The 20803-nt window shown below is 48.3% G+C and overlaps 1 protein-coding gene across 3 annotated transcripts in view; it reads right to left on the minus strand.

Annotated features, from left to right (window-relative positions):
* MCC (MCC regulator of WNT signaling pathway) overlaps positions 1 to 20803 on the minus strand; it is a 436865-nt gene that overhangs the window by 33924 nt on the left and 382138 nt on the right. For all 3 annotated transcript variants that reach the window (XM_059175672.1, XM_059175673.1, XM_059175674.1), the window contains 6 exons: positions 16929 to 17075; positions 15893 to 15982; positions 14661 to 14809; positions 10009 to 10149; positions 6296 to 6399; positions 3455 to 3638 (listed from right to left, as the gene is read on the minus strand). In XM_059175672.1, the coding sequence (XP_059031655.1) occupies positions 3455 to 3638; positions 6296 to 6399; positions 10009 to 10149; positions 14661 to 14809; positions 15893 to 15982; positions 16929 to 17075 (815 nt within the window). The remainder of the gene's footprint in view (positions 1 to 3454; positions 3639 to 6295; positions 6400 to 10008; positions 10150 to 14660; positions 14810 to 15892; positions 15983 to 16928; positions 17076 to 20803) is intronic.

Below are 20803 nucleotides of genomic sequence, written 5' to 3' on the forward strand. Positions count from 1 at the left end.
TAGTCTTCATAGAGCCTAAAAGATAAATGACAAGGCCATTTGAGCAGCAGGCCTTAGCACCATGCTGTCGTGTTGAGGAATGTGTCTGAGCTGGGCTTCAGAATGTACTAGCACCTCTAAGCTTTAATCCCAAGGACTGTGGATGGATTCTCCTGATAGCTGGGATGAGAAAGCAACTCCTTTCTTCACAGGGATGAGAACAATTACAGTTACAACAGCCAGATCTGGTCTCTGACTCCCAGAAGCTTGCTGATGGCCCAGGCTTTTCCTAATGGGCTGGCCATTCTAATCCCATCCATCCTTTCAAAGGACAGGGTTCCACTGTCATCAACCCTCCTTTCTGCTCCAGGGAGACTTCACCTAAGACAACAAGCTTAGAATGTGAACAGTGGGCATCTTGAGTTCCACTGCCCTTACTCCAACTTGGGGGTGAATGGCCAGCCGGCTGGAACCCTGATGCCTGGAAGGTGCCCGGCTGCTCCCCAGAGAAGCTGCGGTGACCGGATTCCCATGGCGCACTGTGATCCCCACCCAACAGTGGTACAGAAGGGACGCAGCTCTAGTCTCCATTAGGACAGATCTGCTGAGGCTTATTCTGTCTTGGCCACATGTCCTTCTGTAGATTGAGATCAATGGCTGTGCTTCCATGGAATGAACTGAAATTGTGATGCTTGACAGGAAGAGTGCGCTTGACTAAGGATTCCCTATTCCCATCTCAACAATTTAGTCCCCTGGTCCCTCTGTTGTGAGATGCTGAGAAAGCTATCCAGGCCATCGACGTTACTTACTTCCTCAGTCCATTAAGTCTATTGTAACTACTGATGAGGCTAGGACTGAATTTTTCAAGAGCGAAATAGCAGCATCTCTAGGCTCCTGCCAACAGTCAGGTGAAGGGCTGGCTACTATTTTTTATTCTTTTCGCTGGTAACTACTCTGCTGCTGTTCCTTTCCTAAACCACGACCCTCCTGTCATCAGCAGCCATTCGTCTGCTGCCGGAAAGGCATCTGGAGACCTGACACTCGGCATTCCTTTCCTGAGACCTTGAGGAACAGCTGACCGACACTCTGATTAGGATTCTCCGGGCCAGTCGGTGATCGTGGGAGGCAAAGGGGGCTACGGAGCCAGACAGAGCTCTGACACAGAAAACTCCATCTCTTTCTCCCTCTAAACTTGACATGGGGGCATGTCTGAGCTGGAATGACAAGATTTACACACAAAATTAGTCATTATAATTATGAAAAGGGTTGGTGGTTTGGGACGTTTTCTCAGAGCCCACGGGTCGCATAAGAATATTCTGGTTGTGTCAGGACGAGAAAATGTGGAATGCCACGCCAGTGGGCTGCATGTGGTTCTTCCTGCCCCACCCTGGCTGCTCGAACTCGGGTGGGAGGGTGAAAGTGAATTTTTAAGGACGAGAGAGTGGAATCTGAATTAGAGTCCACTGTACTTTGATGGAAGACCCATTTGAGGCAGAGAGCATCCTTAAAAAATAAAGACCATGGGGGCACCTGGGTGGCTCAGTGGGTTAAAGCCTCTGCCTCCGGCTCAGGTCATGATCTCAGGGTCCTGGGATCGAGCCCTGCATCGGGCTCTCTGCTCGGCAGGGAGCCTGCTTCCCCCACCTCGCCCCTGCCTACTTGTGATCTCTGTCTGTCAAATAAATAAATGAAATCTTAAAAAAAAAAAAAAAAAAAAGACCATGTCCTGAATTAAACTCAGCCTGTGTTAAGATATCACCAAAAATTAAATTTCTCTAAGAAAACTATCTCAGAATCAAGGCTCACCTGTACATTAAAGTATTTCCAGCAAACACTCAAAATGAGGATCTCCCCTAGAAGGACAGTCTTTTTGTCCATTTTGTCTCCAAATTTGTCTCTGATCTGGATTAAAACGGAATTATTTGGGGAGTGGGGAGGTGTGAGCAAAGAATGTGTAACAAGCCCCTTCAAAGCTACTGAAACAGCACATATTCCCCGTCGACTGGCTTCTCGTGTTCTTGGATTCAACAGAACAGCATCACTGACAGCCCGGAGACTATGTTTCTACTCTGAATGAACGAGGAAATTATAGATCATACACATCTGGAAAAGCCATTAAGGAGAGCATCTGCTTTCTATGTTCAGCAGAAGAATGTGGTTTTTAAGACAAAAATAAATTATAATCTCTGTTTCACTGAATAAGATGACTGAGGCGCCGGAGTCAAAAGCGACGGGCTCCCTGGAGCCTGTGAGCACCTGGCCAGCTCTGCTGTTGGGAGCAGCCCCTCTCCCAAGGCCCCAGGGCTGGGGCAGATACATGGAGGCACTCAGCCAGATGGCTGGGTCCTGCCAGTGGGAAGAGAGACGGGAACATTTAGTTGCTTTCAGGCACCAAGGAAACGCCAGGATTTCCCCTGTGGCTCCTGAGATCCCATCCAGCCTTCTGAGGTTCTTGTCACTCGGTCAGCAAGTGGATACTGTGTTTTTAACGTCGTGATATGCAGCCTGGTGTAGTGCCAAGAGTAATACGTTGGTGCCGAAGTGCTGGGGCTCAGTCCCAACTTGCCTCTGTCAGCCGTGAGACCTTACTTAGCCAAGTCACTTACAGATCTCTGAGCCTAGGCTCTCTCCCCTGTGCGAACGGGGTAAGTCACCTTCCTGTGTCTTATGATTTGGCTACCACAGGAGAATCTGTAACAAAGTAGTTTCTAGACCTAGAACTGATACATAAAGGGAAGGTGTTCATAGGGCTTGGGTGGTAAGACCTGAGAAGATGGCTAGCAGAGGCTTCATTCTGATCCTCTACCCCGTTCTGGAAGAATCCAGTGGCTTCCACAAAGTATGCTCAGCCAGGTCTTCGCTGCTTTCCTCCCCATCTTTTTCATGTACCCGCTTCTAGATTCACAGACACTGAACCTGAACTCAGGCTCGTTGCTGAGTGTCTGCAGACGACCTGCTCTGAATTTGGCAACACTCTGCAGAGCAAAAGAGATGGGAGAGGAGGAGGCTATCGCCCTAGAAGAGCTTACGAAGGACAGAGGCCCGGGGAGAAGAGGGGAGGGAATGGAGCTCAGAAATCGGACCCAGCTTGGGTCGTAGATGCTTAGCGACTGTTTGCAGCAAATGGGCCTTATGCTACCCCAGATGCTCTCGGAAATCAAGAACTATGAAGAAATGGAGAACAGAACAAAATGGGAGCGAGCGCACCAGGCAGAAAGGGAGGCTTGGGTTCCACCTTCTTGTGCAAACATCCCTTCTGTCTGGGCTGTGGTCCCCACACTGGCCACGGAAGGCCCTTCCCAGCTTTTTCATGCTGACCCCCCGATTCCCCGGGTGGAACAGGCTGCAAGCATGGGGGCACCTCTGACCTCATCCAAGCCTCACAGGCTGAGAGCTGGGTCCCCACATGTCCAGCCCGGTGAGTAGACCACAGGCACACACATATCCATCCAGTAGCAGAAGGGCTGAGAATTACCTGGTGTGGCTGTTGGAGGAGAGGCTCTCCCAGGGTTGCACACTGCAGCCAGCCACGGCGAATGCGCCCCCGCAGCTGCCATCCAGCTTCATGAGCAGGGCCTTGGCCGCATTCTCAGCTGTCTTCCGGCAGTCGTGAGCACGCTTGAGCATCTGAGTGATGTTCTCGTCCCCTGACTGGTCTCCTGTGTTACAAAGAGGCCAAAGGATTAATCCACACGCTTGTACATGAGACAGGCCTGGGAGCATGGTCCGGATCATCAGTTTTGGCTACTTGGGGCAGAGATGGCCCGGGGGAGAGAAACGAGCAGGAGATGGCCAGTGAAGAGACACATGGGCAGGGCCGGGAACCGTCCCTTAGAGACTGTACGTAGCAAGGCACGTCTCTGCCCTAGGCTCTGCTGTCCCTATCAATGAAGGGCTGGCCAGCGTGATCTCTGAGGCCTGTCTCTCACTCTAACATGCTGTGATTTTCTAAGGATCCAGGCTCCTGAGTTCTCCCATTCAGCTGCAATTTACCACATGGCCATTCTTTCCTGTGGTGGCACATTCTCATGAATGAAGCCTGAACTGTGCCTTGCACACAGCCAGAGCTTTGCTTCGAGCTTTGGATAAGCAAGAGAAACACTGAAGAGTTAAGATGAGCACCTGAGATCAGCAGTGTATTTTCTCTACCACTGCTGTCCCTAACTCTGCTGTCTCTGCTGGAGCATGGTTCGTGACAAGCCCTGAAGCCTCTAGGAGTCAGGTCCCTGGGCTGGAGCAAGACATCAGGAACGGCGGGCACCCACACAGGGCCAGACAGTGACTTCCTAGCCAAAGATGTTTATGTTCTTGTTGTGTTTTCAAAACCATCCTGGCCCAACAGGTCACCAGTTTGCTACCTCTTCAGCCTAGATCCCCAGTCTTCGAAGTACTTTCAGATGAAATCACATGCTAAAGCCCAAGGCACCAAAATGGTAAATGCAGAACTGGGTGACGTGAACAGGCGTGGGGGTCCTACATTCTGGTTTCCCCCCCATCCTCCAAACCCACTGCTGAGGTCCCAAGAGACTCCTCCAGCCTCCCCGGACACAGTTTGAAAACCGCTGGTCTAACTCATCTAGGATGAACCTAACGAATGCCTGTGTCATCGACAAGAAACTGAAATAAGCACAGGGGCTGGTACTGGCGGCAATGTCATCAGCTAGTCCTCGCCCGGCCAGGCGCCTCTAGGGCCCATTAGAGCGCAACGGTGGGTCCACAGCTCCCGTCAGCAGAATGGAAGGGAGATTTCATAAGGAACTGCCCCAGGTAAGCCAACTCACAGCTTTATGGAGCCTGGGGAAGAAGCGTGGGTGTCCCCATCCTGCAGGGTGAGCTTTCCTGGACCACCCCCTCCCCCGCCCCCGCGGCCCCGTCTCTGACAACTTTCATGCCTGCCTTCCTTCCTTCCACAAATGAGCTAGTTTGTATCCATCTTACCAACTGATTGCTCTTTGAATTCTGTTTTGAAGCAGGCATGATATTACTGACTGGCTCATTTGATAAATATATCATGAGCTACCCAGGATTATGTTAATACAAAGCATTTCATTATTGATTTTACATATTTTAAATGCAGATTCATATAAGCCCTTCCAGCTCCTACCAAGTAACTGTGCCAAGTAGAGAGAAGCCTAATAAAAGGTACCTTTCCAGGACAGGATGGTTTAAAGGCATCTTCTGATCATACAAACTGGAAATAAGAGGATTGATTTTTTTCCCCTTTAATTGATCATTTTCCTTAATACAGATATTTAAAAGGAAAAAAAAAACTTGACAGCATGCCAAGATCATTTTAGGATCTGTTTAATATAAGGTATAAAGTTTTATGGTTTAGTGAAAAGACCCTGAAAAATGAGGGTTCTAATGGAAATGCTGGCAGAGTTTCTACATCTGGGCTGGGATATTAATACTCTTAAAAAGGGGTGGGGGGAGGAGGGTGGTCACCCATGCAAATGGAGACCTGCTCCCTTGCTTGGTATCTTAGATATGAAGCAGGAAATTAATGCCTGGGATACTTCCTTTCCTTCAGATTTGCTTCATATTCCTGTCCAGGTCAAAACTAAAGGAGGAAAAACCTGTCAGTGTTCAGTGCCCAAGGTAGACCCCAGGTGAGGGGGAGGAGCTGGTAAGAACAATGGGGTAGGGATGCAGATGCACTCCGGAGGCCCCCATGCCAACCCTCTTTGCAAGGTGCATCCTGGAAGGGCGGCCCCAGTGAAGGCTCCCAGCCATTGCCGAGTGCGAGGCAAGTGGGTTGGCTTACCCCTCTGTTCGCCCACAGTGCTGAGCTCTGTGTCCCAGGGAGAGCCCTCTGAAGTGGACAGCAGGGTGAGGAACCATTTCCTCTGTGTTTAAGAGGCACCTGGAGACCCGGGAGGGGGAACCCATGCCTCAACACCACCCAGAAGCAAAGTCAACAGAAGCGGTGCATCTCAGCAAAGGCTACATGGGCAGCAAAGGGACCCTTAACAGTCAGCATCCCAGAGAGAGGCTGTGGGAAAGTCGGTCCCTTTCATCACAAACTGGGGGCCTCCTGCTCCATCTGGTCCTACTGTTGGCCCGGGAGAGTATGTTTCCTAAGAGGGCTTGATTGTTTTAACTTGCCTGTAATTCTGTTTCCACTCCAGTTCTTGCCGCATTCAACATAAACAATTTACTCACTCAGTCATGAGGAAAAAACGAAAAACACACTTGACAAGCGAATTTCATGTCATCGGGAGGTATTCTAATACCAACAGCAAAATGGGGGCACCACAGAGCCCAGGAGGCAGGGAACAAGGAGGCAGAGGGAGGGAGGAACTTGGGCCACACTCACCAGGGGAGGACCCCACGCCAGCCGCCCGGAACTGCCCCAGGATGAGGCTCTGCTCGCTCTCAGCCAGTGCCAGGAGGAGTTCGTAGGCTTCGATGCACTGCTCACTGGAACAGAAACACATGGCATCCTCAGCTCTGGCAGAGGACAGGGAGCCTCCTCAGTGCTGCACTGTCCCCCGGGGAAGCAGATCCAGACCTGCTTCTCGGCCTCGCTGTCCACAGAAGCAAGGAAACACCTGCAAATATTCCTGTATAAAGCCAGGGGCTTGCTGCTCTGCTCTGATGCCCACCCTCTCCCCTCTCACTTAAACTTAAAACTTTTGGTTTAAACTAGGGTCTGGGGCACCAGGGTGGTTCAATCAGATAAGCATCCAACTCCTGACTTTAGCTCAAGTTGTGATCTCAGCTAATAGGTCCAACATCAACTTAAAACTTTTGGTTTAAACTAGAGTCTAGGGGCACCTGGGTCGTTCAATCAGATAAGCATCCAACTCCTGACTTTAGCTCAAGTTGTGATCTCAGCGTAGTGAGATGCAGCCCTGTGTGGAGCTTGCTTGGGATTCTCTCCCTCTCCTTCTGCCACTCCCCACCCCCACTTGTACCCATGGGCACATGCTCTCTCTCTAAAAATAAATAGATCAATTGGGGCACCTGGGTGGCTCAGTGGGTTAAGCCTCTGCCTTCGACTCAGGTCATGATCCCAGGGTCCTGGGATCGAGCCCCGCATCGGGCTCTCTGCTAGGCCGGGGGCCGGCTTCCCTTCCTCTCTCTGCCTGCCTCTCTGCCTACTTGTAATCTCTGTCTGTCAAATAAATGAATAAAATCTTTAAAAAAAAAAATAGATCAGTGAACTAGGACCTAGAAAGATACAAGAGAAGCAATAAAAGTGGGAGAGTTGGGGCGCCTGGGTATCTCATCGTTAAGCACCTGCCATCTGCTTCGGTCATGATCTCAGGGTCCTGGGATCAAGTTCCGCATCGGGCTCCCTGCTCAGTGGGATGCCTGTTTTTCCCTCTCCCATGACCCCTGCTTGTGTTCTCTCTCTTACTGTATCTCTCTCTGTCAAATAAACAAATAAAATCTTCAAAAAAGGAAAAAATAAAGCAGAAGAAATAAGCTTACTGCTTCTTTAACGATCGGCTAAACAGGAAAGGTATTATGCCTGTGGTAGCCAGCCTCCAAGATGTCCCCCACTGACCCCATATGCTAGTGTCCACACCCTCGTGTTGTCTTTTTCTGCACTGTACCAGAGTTAGTCTATGGGACTAAGAGGATATGGAATATCACTTCCAAGATGAAGTTATTTAAAAGCATGGTGACTTCCATCTTGGTCACTCTCTCTTCTCCCTTCACGTCCTCTCTTGGATCATCCTCTCTAGAAAAAGCCAGCTGCCATGTCTTGAAGACTCTCGAGCAGCCCCACAGAGAGACCCATGTGGTGAGGAGCTTCCAGCCAACGGTGAGTGAAGGACTCCACCAAACAGCTGTGTGAACGAGCACATCCGCCAGCTCCAGTTAAGGTTTTAGATGACACTGCCCCAGCTGACAGCTCAAGCAGGCTTCCTAAGAGACTCTGAGCTGGAACGCTACCTAGAGGGGGTCACTCCCAGCTTCCTGACTCTGGAAACTGTGCCACAAGAAATAGTTACATAATCATTGGTAGAAAGAAAGGAGAAAGAAAGAGAGAGAAGGAGGAAGGAAGAAAAGAAAGGAATGAGGGAGGGAGGCAGGGAAAGCCCCAGAAAGAAGACTATTTTGACCTAGACCTACAGTAGCCACTAGCCACATGTGGCTATTTGAAGTTAAAAGAATTTAAGTTAAATAAAATGAAAAATTCAGTTCCTCTGGGGTGATAGCTGTATAGTTTATGTGCCACATGTGGCTAACAGTTACCATACTACAGCACAGATAAATAATAGGTCCAACATCACAGAAAGTTCTATTAGATGTGTGTAAAATTGCTCCTTGAAATATGTATGAAACCTGACAAATGTGGATTTCTAAGAGGAAGAAATCAGTCTCTCTTCTTTGTGCCTGTCATCACTGGACACACCAGGTATAGGAAGGATCTCAGAGGGACCCCTTCCCCATGGCCACATGGGACCCACAGGGACCCATGTCCGCACAGGAAGTGGAGCATGTGTGTAATGCCTGAGTAGCCCAGGACAAGATGCCTGCTGAGCAGAAATTTCCCTGCTAAGCAAATAACCGATTAGCTTCTCTAAGCTAAGCGGGAAAATGTTGCTTTACTCAACACTTAGTCAACAGACCATCTATTTGTTGACTGTCTCACTTTCATCTTCTTTCACTGAGAGATAAGGAAAAGAGCCCCATCACTAGCCCCGGGTGCTGGCAGCCCCTCCTTTCAAGGGTAGTCCATCTTCCAGGTTAGACACACAGCAACATTGCTTCATCCACACAGATCAAAGGCAGACTGCAGAGCAGCCTGTTTCAAGAGTTATCATAGGTGGATTATCTGCTTGCTTTGGTGTGTCTGTAAACTAGCATGATTGCGCTTGAGCTTTGGTCTCACGTGTTTTGTTTTTTTAAGTAGGCTCCACTCCCAGCGTATGGCCCAACATGGGACTGAACTCACGACCCTGAGATCAAGACCTCAGCTGAGATCAAGAGTCAGATGCTTAACGGATTGAGCCACCCAGGCGCCCCTGGTCTCAAAGCTTTTGGAGTTTGATTTTGTTTTGTGAAGAAACAATGTCTCTTAAAACACATTGATCTTTTCAGAAGACTCTAAGAGTAAGGTACAGTTATTACTCTGGATCTTGGCAAATATGCCTAAAGGGAACCACTAATAAACCCCTGAAAACAATAATGCATAGCTTTGTCACTCTGAAACAAACAGTCACTTGAAAACAGAGAAATTCCAATGCTGATGAGACTGAAAAAAATGGTACAATCATATACTGCTTGCTTGTCGATGGATGAACAGCAGTCACTTAAACTGGCTTGCTTTTGTGGGGAAAAAAACTGCACGTATGCCTGAAGAGCCACAAAAATATTCACATCCTTTGACCTGTAATTCCTCCTTTGGAGATTTTCTCCAAAGGAAAATAGTCTAAAGGATGAAGGCATTATCCGTATTAAATTATTCACCATAAAATTGTTTTTAATATCCCAAGTAAGCAAAAGTCTAAATGTCTCTTAGAGAAATGAGTAAATAAAACAATATATAAACTTGAGGCGGGGGACACCGCCATCCATCCCTACAGTATGAAACATTACAAAACTACCATAAACTGAAGAAACGGAATGTCCCGGATTTATAACCATGTAAAATACATAGGACAATGAAAAAAAGACTGGAAAAGGCAACAAATGGGCATACAAGTATGAAAATAAATACTTTGAGTGATATTACTTCAATAATATTCACGTTCAACACGTTCGCAGAGACATACCAGTGTTCCGACACCATACTCGTTAGTCTTATTTTGTTCACTGCCACAAGGTCTAATGGATTTTCAATATGTATCACACTATGTTTGCGGGTCCAACCCTCCCACCCCAATGCGTTCTAAAAACCTGGTTTCCACTTTAAGGCAAGTTACCACGGATGCATTTCTACTTTAAAATGCCACCCCTTCCGCACCGCCCTGCGTGCGCACACGCATGCGCACAGGCGCTTCTGCGCACGCATCCGCACATGCACTTCCGCGCACGCATGCGCACACGCACGCCCGGCCCACATTTGCCTACCTGTACTGCAGGGCCAGCCTCAGTGCGGTGGCATTGGATTCGTACTTTCCCACCAGCATGCTCATCCTCTCTGCGTTGCTTTTGCATTCTTCCAGGGTTATGGTCAGGAGGTCATTTTGGGATTTGAGGTGTTCGATGCGGCTGCAAAGGGAGAAAAATCTTCCATGACTTCACAGTAGGATTACAATTCATCTGCCAATATTGGAGTCGTCTAAGCCAGATCCAGGCCAGACACACCTGTTAGGATGTGAGCTTGTCAGCGGTTTTAGCAAATGTAACTGATGGGAGTAATAAATGGAGCAACTCTAAGCAGGAGAACCACTAAATTCTGTGTGAACTGAGAAATACACACATGTCCCTAGGTTATTTCCCACCCAGACCGGGACAGAGCATGTGCTGGGTACCTACCAGGGAGAGAGGTCAACCATGTGACCTCAAGCCCTTAGGAAGGGCTACTACCTGTTAAAACCCCGTGCTTAATAACCCACCATGGCTCTTTGGATGAAGTATGATTATCCTCATTCTCAGAGGAGCAAGGACAGGCACAGAGGTGTTGAGTGCCTTGCCCAGGGATTTGAACCAGGCAATTTGACTTCAGATCCTGTACTCTTAACCGTTCACTACAGAGCAGAAGCAACAGATGAATCAGGGAGTAAGAAACTGCCCCTAACGGCCTCTGAATGCGCAATGGACCAGGAATGGAGGATTGTGCCCAAATCTCCTTCCAGGTTGGACGGTCCCACAGTTGCTAACTGCTGGTAGGACAGGCAGCAGGAACCTCACAATTTATAGGAATCGGGACTATAAATTCAGAGCAAATGAGTTTACTGCAAAGTTCGAAAAACATAAGCCTTCAGCTTCTCTGCTTTCTGTCCTGGGACGGAGGCTCTGGATGCAATGATTCATTTCCCAGGGACACACTCATTTATAGTACTCTGACCACCAACACAGAGGGTTTCACACATACACAATCCAAGTGACTCCTGAAATGGTAAGGGGTTTGCAAGCCATTTGCCGTGGAGGGATCAATCTTGGGACCACATATCTTAGAGCAGATCATAGAGACACTCACTCCAACATGGGAGATATCCGGTAAGCATATAGTTCAAACCACTGAGAGGTTTTGGGAACTCCAAGCTTAATTCAGCGTAAGGTTTTACAAGAACATACTTCTGTGTTCTTGTTGACATGAAGATGTCTTAAAACAGTCCCTACTAAGTAGGTGAAACTCTTTAGCTAGCTCACAGACCTCCATGTGACCAATCCCATCTTAGGGGCCTTCTCAGGCAACACCCCACTAACAGGCTACTCCTTCCTTCTGAGAGTGTTCTCTCTCACTTGGGGTATGATAGGTCCCTTTTGGATTTCTTCCCGGCTAAAAGGTCATTTCTTTGGTCTCCTTTGTTTGTTCTTTATTCTCTCTGAAATCTGTGGGGGTTGGCATTCCCTCAGGACTCAGTCCTGGCTGCCCTCCTCTGTCAGTACTCCCCCTGTTCCCCAGGGTGATTTTATCTAGTCTCATGACTTTAATAGACATTTATGTTCCTCTGGATCCCAAATTTCTTTGGCCCAGACAGCTCTTCTGAGTACCTGTCTCACATCTCCAACTGCTTCTGGAGATTTCCATGTGGATATCACAAGGGTACCTCAAACTTAACATTACCAAATGAGACTCTGGATTTTACCCAAACCCTGTCCTCCTCTATCTTCTCCATCTCAGTAAATGCTACCCCCCATCCACCCAACAATATTGGAGAGACATGTGAGAATCTTCGAGACCATCCCTTCTTTTTACATCCCAATCTAATCCAGCTGAAGTTTGCACTGACTCTACCACCAAACCCACTGCCCAGCATCTCCTCCCATCACCTCCACCTTGGCCACGCTGGGCCACTGCACTCATTGCTCTGCATTTTACTCTTGTCCTCCTTCCGTTCTTTACACCTGAGTCAGCTCTCAAAATTTAAACGGAACCTGTTCTTCTGCTATATAAACAAACAAACCCTTTAAAGACTTCCAGTGACACTTAGAATAAACAGCCAATTTGGTCCACAGCCTCAAAATTCAGGCCCACCACACCCTGCCGACTCTGCCCCCTGACTGCGTGTGACTTCTCCTTCACTCTCTTTCAGTTCCATCGGGCTGTGGACAGATCCTACCTCATGTCAACCTTCTTTTCCACCTTAAGGTTGTTAATTGCTCTGGAAGAATCTCAATGTGTCATATGGATGCTTCCTTTTCCCCTTAAAATCGCAACTTACAGCTGTCTCTTCAGAGAGGCCTTCCCTGGCTACCCATCTAAAATCAACAGCCACCTGGGGGCACCTGGGTGGTTCCTTTGGCTGAGCGTCTAACTCTTGATCTCAGCTCAGGTCTTGATCTCACGGTTGTGAGCTCGAGCCCTGGGCCGGGCTCCCTGCTAGACGTGGAGCCTACTTAAAAATCAACACCCCTGCCCCTGCTCTATCACACTGCCCTGTTTACTGGGAGTTTTCTTATGATCTCCTTTTGTTTGCTTCTTGTCCAGCTCCCAGAAGAGAATAGAAGCTCCACGAGAGCAGGGACCTTGTCTGTCTCATTCTCCTTTGCACGACCAATAGCTTAACACCGAGTAGATGCTTAAAACAGATTTGTTAAGTCAGGAAACACTTCTACCCCACACACAATCACAAAGCTAAGGGCTCTCATTTTGGTGGGTAGAATAGGGCCCCTGACTTCAAGGTTAGGTAGTTTAATAACAGACATCAGGGCATACTGGTAGACTATTTCTAAGGTTATTCCTGCATCTAGTTGTAGCTATGGTCATAGGGAAGACACTGGAGGGGAAGTCCAAGGTTGGGGTGGGGGCGGGGGGTAGGGGAAGAATTCTAGCTGGGCTATTTAACAGCTCTGGACTCAAGGCAAGTCGCTCAACATGGAAGCCTTTGTTTTCTCATTTACAAAATGGGACTGTTCTGTCCTCCCAAGCTGAAGATGAAGTGATTGTGAGAACCCTCTGTAAACTGTGAGACACGGAATAAACGTGAGCCGTGATCACCAAATGCTTCCCCTTTCTTTGGTGTCTCCTAGGTGCACAGATGGAGAAGAAACGAACCACCCCCAAGTTCAACCACAAAGCAGGCTTGTTAAGTCCCAGAATCTGTGGAAAGGAGATCCTCACTCACAGAGGGCCCCTGAAGGCATCTGACTTCATTAAATTGCAAAGGGCATATCTGATTCAATTCTTAAGCACTCCCAGCCGCACTGAGAGGGCAGCTTCTTTACTGCTACAAGGTAATCATCAGGATTGTCACTCTTAAGTATTTTGGATTTAATAAGGAAACCATTTAATTTCCAGATTTGAAATGACCTAGATTGCTGCATTTCCTTAGTCCTCAAGCACTATATTAAACAGCATCAAATCAGGGAGGACTAATATGATAATTTAATTTATTCAGGTTTGCCAGACACCAGGGGAATGGCATTAAGCAACAGAGGAGGGGGACTGGCATCCACATTTCTTTCCGGTTAGTTCACAAGCCTTTCAAATTCTGACTATGCTCTCCCACTGAAGATTGGTGGGTCAAGGCCAGCCGCACCACACTTGGATGGGATTCAGTACTGTGCTCTGCCCCTGCGGGACCCACTGTGAGTCAGTGGTTTACCAGGACTTGGCCCTGGTCCTTCCTTGCTTTTTCAGCAACTCTCATCACAGGGATGACCTACAAGCCAAGTCTTTGCCAAGAGGCATGAGTGCAAACTCCCTCTGTTGTGAGATTTAGGAAGAATCCATCGAACTGGAAAAATTTTCTAAGTAGGACAGTTCGGGGTGCTTAAAGTGATTCTAAGTAGGGCTAAGTGGGATAGAACGTAGGGATGGAGGGTTGCGTCGTTCACAAAGAACATGAATAAGATTGAGCAACCCTCCAGAGGAGCAGGGAGGGCTAGACCAGCATGCCTGGTCAATCCCGGAATGCCTCGATCAGACCCATCAGACTGCCTTTGCTGGTTGCTGATAGCTCCAGGCGCCCCTGGGATGCTGACTCAACATTCCGGAGCCACTCTCTGTGGTTCCCCGCAGCACAGGCCTACACACTGCGTAGCCATCTTGTCTTTCTGACCTACTTGTCATTCATTACGAATAGCTCCCAGGACTTGCTACATAATTTGCAAGGCCTGGTGCAAAATGAAAAGGTGGAACCCTGCTTCATACATTATTAAGAATTCATTTTTATTTTTTAAAAGATTCTATCCATTTATTTGACAGAGAGAGAGAGAGAGAGAGAGAGAGAGCGCGCACACACAAACAAGGGTTAGCTGCAGAGGGAGAGGGAGAAGCCCAACACTGGGCTCGATCTCAGGACTCCAGGATCAGGAGTTAAGGCAGATGCTTCATCAACAGAGCCCACCCAGGCACCCCAAGAAATCAAAATGGTGACAGTAGAGCAGTAAAGCCAAGTGGGGGTTCCTTCCAAACACGAGGCCTACGCCCACGAAGCCAGCCCCGAGGGCCGTAAGCACTCTTCTGATGGACAGGAAGGTGGGAACTCCCCACGCACCAGCGGCTGTGTCACAGTTCATAAGCCCATCTGAATTGCTCTTTGAAAAGCAAAGGAGGGCAGCACCCCACCCCCCACAACACCACCGCTCCAATATACAGGATATCTCCTTACCTATTCAACCGTTCCGTTTCCACCTCAAACTCTCGAATTTTGCTTTCCGAGATGGCAGATCCATGTGAGTAGAGCGTCTGGAAGATCTCCTGGATGTTGGAGCAGTCCTGAAGAGAGTGGGCCAGGTGTTCTGCCACGCTGCTGGATACCTGCATGGGTGGGCACGAATCCCGCTCTAGACAGGGTCGCTTTAGGGACCAGTCCTCCAGCACGCTTTGCATGCAGAAGAATTTACAGTCGATATTCCTCGACAATCAGGCACCCGAAGATGGCCACCCTGATTTTTCTCTGTCTGTATAACATGATTCTATGATTAAAAAAGTTTACTACTGCGAAAATAGTACAACAACAGGATCAAAATATGGCTGTATCCTCTAGGCTTGTGTTGCCGGGCAGCAGATCTGGGGGAGCACGCCTCTTTAAAGTTCTCCAGTTTTGGGGTATCAAACAAAGCCTGGACTCCCCTGACCTTCCTGAGCCCCCTGCGCCTCCGGGCCCCCATCTCTGGTTGCTGCAGCCAAAGAGAGCAGCGGCTCCTTTATTTTCACAGTTTGGCCCTGGCGCCGAATCTGATGCAGGCAATTTTTCTCAGTGCAAAATTCTAAATCAGGGCTTTAAAAGTACTGTTCAGGCTTTCCCCACCCCTGGGGATCAAACAGCTAGCTCTTTCAGCCTCATCCCCAAGCTTAAAACAATATTCTTTAGGGAACTAAAGCTACTCCCTGTTCACCATCCATCAGCTCTTATGGCCCCAAGGGGTCTATAGGCTCTCCAGATGGAAACCCTTGGTACTAAGCGAGAAGGTTCCGGTCTCTTCCAGCACTGGGCTGCACTTCAAAGGCAGCAGTCATCCTCCCTGGAGAACACGTTCCCTTTTAAGAGGCATGTGTAAAAGGTAAAATTCTTTTAGAGCTCCCTGACCCACTTGGTCTCGGGGGACCGGGGTGATGTAAAGCAGTTACTTGAAGACTTTCATCTCCATCACCAGTAATGAGACCTAAATCGCCTCTTTCTGACAGTTTTCAGGTAGAGAAAAAGAGAAAGTCTCTTATAGCTTAAGAAGTAATTCCCGGATGAAGAAACCACCGTACCCTTTAATCAGATCCTTTGGAGGGAAATGGGGTATGATTTATTTTATAATTAACGTGCTCACAGGAGGTCAAGCTGGGAAGTTCTGCCATCTGTGTGGCCCTACTGGGCACTCTCTTGTCTGGCTTCTCGCGAACACTCACCCCTATGCTACTGATTTCTGATCCCAAGACCGGCCGATCTGACGACGAAGACTCGGACCTGGTTTTCGAGAGCTTCACCCTCTCAGCAATCTGGAAAAACAAAACACTGTCAAAAAATGACACCTCACTCTCCAGATAAACCTTTGAGACTGTGCATGTACAGGGCTACTGTTCAGCCATGGCAACTCAATGGGTTCCTCAATTTCCTAAAAATAACTCACTCGCCCAATGTTACCACCAATTTGTTTTACTGGGGGTTTTCCAACCTTGGCACTCGTGACAGCTTGGGTAGGACTTTCTTTGTTGCACAGAGCTTTTCTGTGCCCTGTGGGATGGTTAGCAGCACCCTTGGCTTCTAGACCCAAGATGCCACTAGCACTCTAGCGGTGACCATCAGAAATGTTTCCAGACGTTGTCCAATATCCCTTGGGGGGAAGGGGGGACTAGAATCACTTCTGGTTGAGAAATGATGGATTGACCCCACTGATTCAACTGGATGGTTGAGAACCACCCTCCTTGCAGAGACCAGCAGACCACCAGGGAAGAGCACATGTGTCTTGGGAACAGTCCCTCTGGGGCGCTCTCAGCATACGTGAAGGAAGGGGCTGCTCTCTAACGGCTATGGCCTGCCCAACAGAACCTACTGGTCTGCAGACAGGGCTGGTGGTCCTATTGAGAAGGGCACCCACTGGTTCATTACTCAGGGTCCCTTCTGCGCTGAATCTCAGTCCTTAAGAGCAACTATCCATCCACCTCTTACTATGGTAGAATCTGACAAAACATCTCACTTTCTACTACGACTGGTCAGCTGTGACCTGTTCCCGCTGGCTGATTAATGAGAGTTGGCATCCAGATCATAGTCAAGACAGACCAAGCCACCAGTGGGTTAGTTAGTATAGGAGGTCGGCGAGAGACTTAAGGGAAGCTCCTCAGGGCTCTGTGAGTCATCCCATGCCCACACAATGGCCATGCTTGGTAGAGACTGGTGTGGATTCCAGATAAAACAGCAGGGCTCCCGTCCTCCCCTGGAGCTCACCTTGGCAATGGGAATGTCATTGCTGCTGCTGCTCGTGCTCAGCTCCCCAGTGCTGGGGTTGACTGGGCGGTTGGCCGAAGTGAGACGGCCAGGGCTGGAGGGCCCCGTGGCCTGCACGCTCTGCAGTCGTGTTTGAAGCTCTCGAACCTGAAACAATAATGCAAACTTTAGACACAGTTGGTGGCTTGCCTGGCCTAAGAGCAAAATAGCCAGGTGGCTGGGTCATCATTTCCATGAAGAGCCAGGCTTTGCTGAAGAGCTAATTAAAACTAACTTAGTTGAGTCCACATGAAAGTCTGCCGTATTCTTAACTAGACCTGTCACAGGCCGGCCGTCATCTGTTCTTCACAAATAGGATCTAAAAATGTTTTCTGAGGCTCTGAAAGCTCCCAGCCAAGGTAGAAGGACCATCTTTAAGGAATGTTTATCCATTCTGCCTCACAGGCCTGAACATCTTGGGCTCTGCAGAGGGAGAACCCGGAATGAAACTGCCACTCGCCTGGAGCTCAAAGTTCGGAGGAAGAGAGAGCAAATATTTTCAGTGCAAGTGCATGTGAATGCTGTAAGTATCTACCTCGGGGGTGGTAGGAAGGCGAAAAGGGGAGAATGTGCCTTCATCCCTAGTCGACCGGGAAGGAAGGGATGGTACTTGACAGAGTCTTGTGACCGCCCAGATCACAATGGACAGGATGAGGAGGCGCCGGCTCTGGTGGTGGCGTTAAACAAGCTGGGGGAGGGACACCACCTTGTATGAGCGCACAGGCATCAGGGTGACGCACTCTATCTGAAGAACTGCACGGTGTGGAAGAGCCATGTGCACCGGCAAGGAGGGGAGGCCAAGGGCAAGACACAGAAGCCCCTGCAGCCCCCGCCCCCCAGGAGACTTCAGGATGGGATTACGCAGGGACAGCTGGAAGGAATATCTAACCCGGAAGGAATATCTAAACAGTCTTTCTGCAGAAAAGAGAAACACCGGGCCCTTGGAATTACATTTGGAACACACCTTTACCTACACACAATTTAAAGGCCCAAGTCTCTTCTCTGTGGTTATGGCTGGATGATTTCCAAAGTGAGACATGTTCCAAGTAAGTGAAAATAATTGTTAGAAATTGGTCTGATGACCTTGATCAGTTTCGTCATCAGGTACAATGTCTACCGTGAAGGGCAAACTGATGACAGCACACCCGTGTCCTTAGAAACAGGCACCAGGTCCTGCTGGGAAGAATTAGCACTGAGGCATCTAAGTCAGGGCTTTCCAAACTTGTCAGTGCCCCAGTAACAAGGAGGCTTGTTAAAGCACAGAGCCCAGGGCACCATCCCCAGGGACTCTGATTTACTAGGTGGAATGTGCATCTCTAACAGGTTCCCAGGATCTGCAGATACTCCCAGCGGGGGGCTCACATCCTGAATCCTAAGGGACCCCAGGGCCACACAGCACTTTAGTCCCAGAGACAGGAGGAATGCACCCACATCCTTGACACCTTCTCTAAAAGCGACTAAAAAGCTTTTTATATTAAGTATCTTGGATGTCTCCATCCTGCTAAATTGAGAACCAAAAGTAATTGAAGTTTCAATAATTCATCAACATCTTAGAAGCCAAAATAGGAAATTTCCCTCAGAGCGAATTGCATTCAACAGTGTAACAGCTAAAAGTGCCTCATGCTCTCCTGTGGCTTCCAGTAACGGGGGGTTGATGGGAACACGAGTCATCCTCATCGCACACCAGACACAGGGCAGACCGCAGAATAGTTTAAAGACCAGAAAAACACATGCTTGTTAAAGCCAAAGGGCATTGCTGGTGAGAGATGGCAGGGCTCATTTTGGACTGGTCCTCAACAAACCAAGAGGCATGGCGCAGATGCCTCGTTAGGGCGCATGGGAAAGGGGGAGGGCCTGATTTCCTGTCAGGCTGGCTTCCTGAAACCCAGGAAACCTCCCTAATGGTGACCATGGATTTCCGTTGCTCCTGCTGTGAAAATCTGATGAGGTCCTGAATAATTAATAATGTTAACACCACTCCAAATTCTAGAGAGTATCTGAATCATTCACAAAACAATCCGTGGTCAGTTCCTAGAATGGCAAGTGGCCCACTGACCTTATTTTAAAATATAAATAAATTGTCCTGGGGAATTTACAAAAACGGCATAAAAACTACCCATGTCATTGAAAGACATTTCTTCTTCACATCACTCAAGTAAAACACGTCCACTGTGGAAAATTTAGACAGCAGTGAAAAATAAAAACAGGAAAGGTGCCCAACATTCTTTCTTCCGATCTTTCCACGGCTTGTTTGTGCACAGACACGCGTGCTTAAGACGATTTCTAAATCTAAATAACCGTTTTCGTTTAAAAAGTGTTAGACCTACAGGACGCCTTTGAAAACTACAGAATGATAAACATGTTTATTTTTGGTCTACGCTTTATCGTTTAATGATAATTGTTAGGCTGCGAAGAAAATCCGTCTGAAGGGAGTGGAGCAAGCTTGTCATGAAGACAGACAGCTGGCTGGATTAAACAGCCTTCTCTCTGTTCTTGATTGGAGGTGGGGAGGGGTCCTAATTCATTTAAATGAATAAATGCACAGAAAAGAAAGCTACAGCCAATTTGCTGATTCCGCTTCGGGGAAGCTTGGGAGAGGGGAGAAACTCAGCTGTGATTGTCTCCATTCCTGTTCTTATTCCCTCCAGCAGGTTTTGTCATACCCTTTTCACTCCACCCCCCAACCCCCACCCCACCACCAAAAGACAAGTTCAAGTTCAAGTCCTAAACCCGCAGTACCTGTGAATGGGACTTCATTTTGGAATACGGTCTTTGTAGATAAAATTAAATTAAGAATCTCAGGATGAGATCATCCCGGGTTAGGCTGGGTCCTAACTCTAATGACTTGTATCCTTATGTAAGGAAAAGGAGAGGGAAATTTAAGACACAGAGGTATGTGAGGCACCCGGCTGGCTCAGTTGGTGGAGCGTGTGACTCTTGACCTTGGGGTTGGGAGTTCAAGCCCCATATTGGGCATAGAGATTATTTAAGGGGGGAAAAAAGGCAAAGAGAAAAAAGCCAAATAAAGATAGAGGGCTGAGACTGGCCTCAAGTCAAAGACCTCTGGGACCTACCAGAAGCTGTTAAGTCAAGAAAGGATTCTCCTCCAGAGCCCTTGGAGGAGGCCCTCCCCTGCCAACACCTGGATTGCGTGGACTCCAGAACTGTGAGAGAACATATTTCTGTTGTTTCAAGCCACTGAGTTTGGGGTAATTACATAATATCCCCATCTGTCACTGAAAATATTGTATTAAAAAAAATATGTTTGTCTCTACAAACTATGGGGTTTGGAGTCAGGGGGGTGGCCAGGAATCATAACTACCCCAAACTAGGAACCGATACCTGTAGGAAGGTCATTCATCACCCTTTCCAGGTTTTCTCAACTGGAGTTTGGCAACAGAATACAAGATGTGATTTGAGTGGCCATTTTCTCATTTCTCTAGAAGGGAGCACATAGCCAGTCCTCATCTAGGATGCCCTGAAGTCGATCTGTTGCAGGGGCGCCTGGATGACTCAGTCAGTTAAGTGTCCGACTCTCGATTTTGGCTGTTGTGATCACAGGGTGATGAGACCAAACCCTAGGTCGGGCTCCATGCCTATATATGATTCTATCCCTCTTCCTCTGCCCCTCCCCGACCTCATGCGTGCATGCTCTCGCTCTCAAAAAAAAAAAAAAAGGAGTCAATCTCTTGCATGTATCGGAAACATGATGGGGTATGAAAGTAAAATTTTTGTTTTATTAGGGGCTTGGAGTCTAACCAAACACTGCCATGTGAACGTACCCTGAAAAGGGGTATATCAATGGGAACGTCAAGTATAAAAGAAACACTGCTTCC

Source organism: Mustela lutreola, chromosome 5 (genome assembly GCF_030435805.1).
Source record: "Mustela lutreola isolate mMusLut2 chromosome 5, mMusLut2.pri, whole genome shotgun sequence".
In the NCBI taxonomy this organism is placed as follows: domain Eukaryota; kingdom Metazoa; phylum Chordata; class Mammalia; order Carnivora; family Mustelidae; genus Mustela; species Mustela lutreola.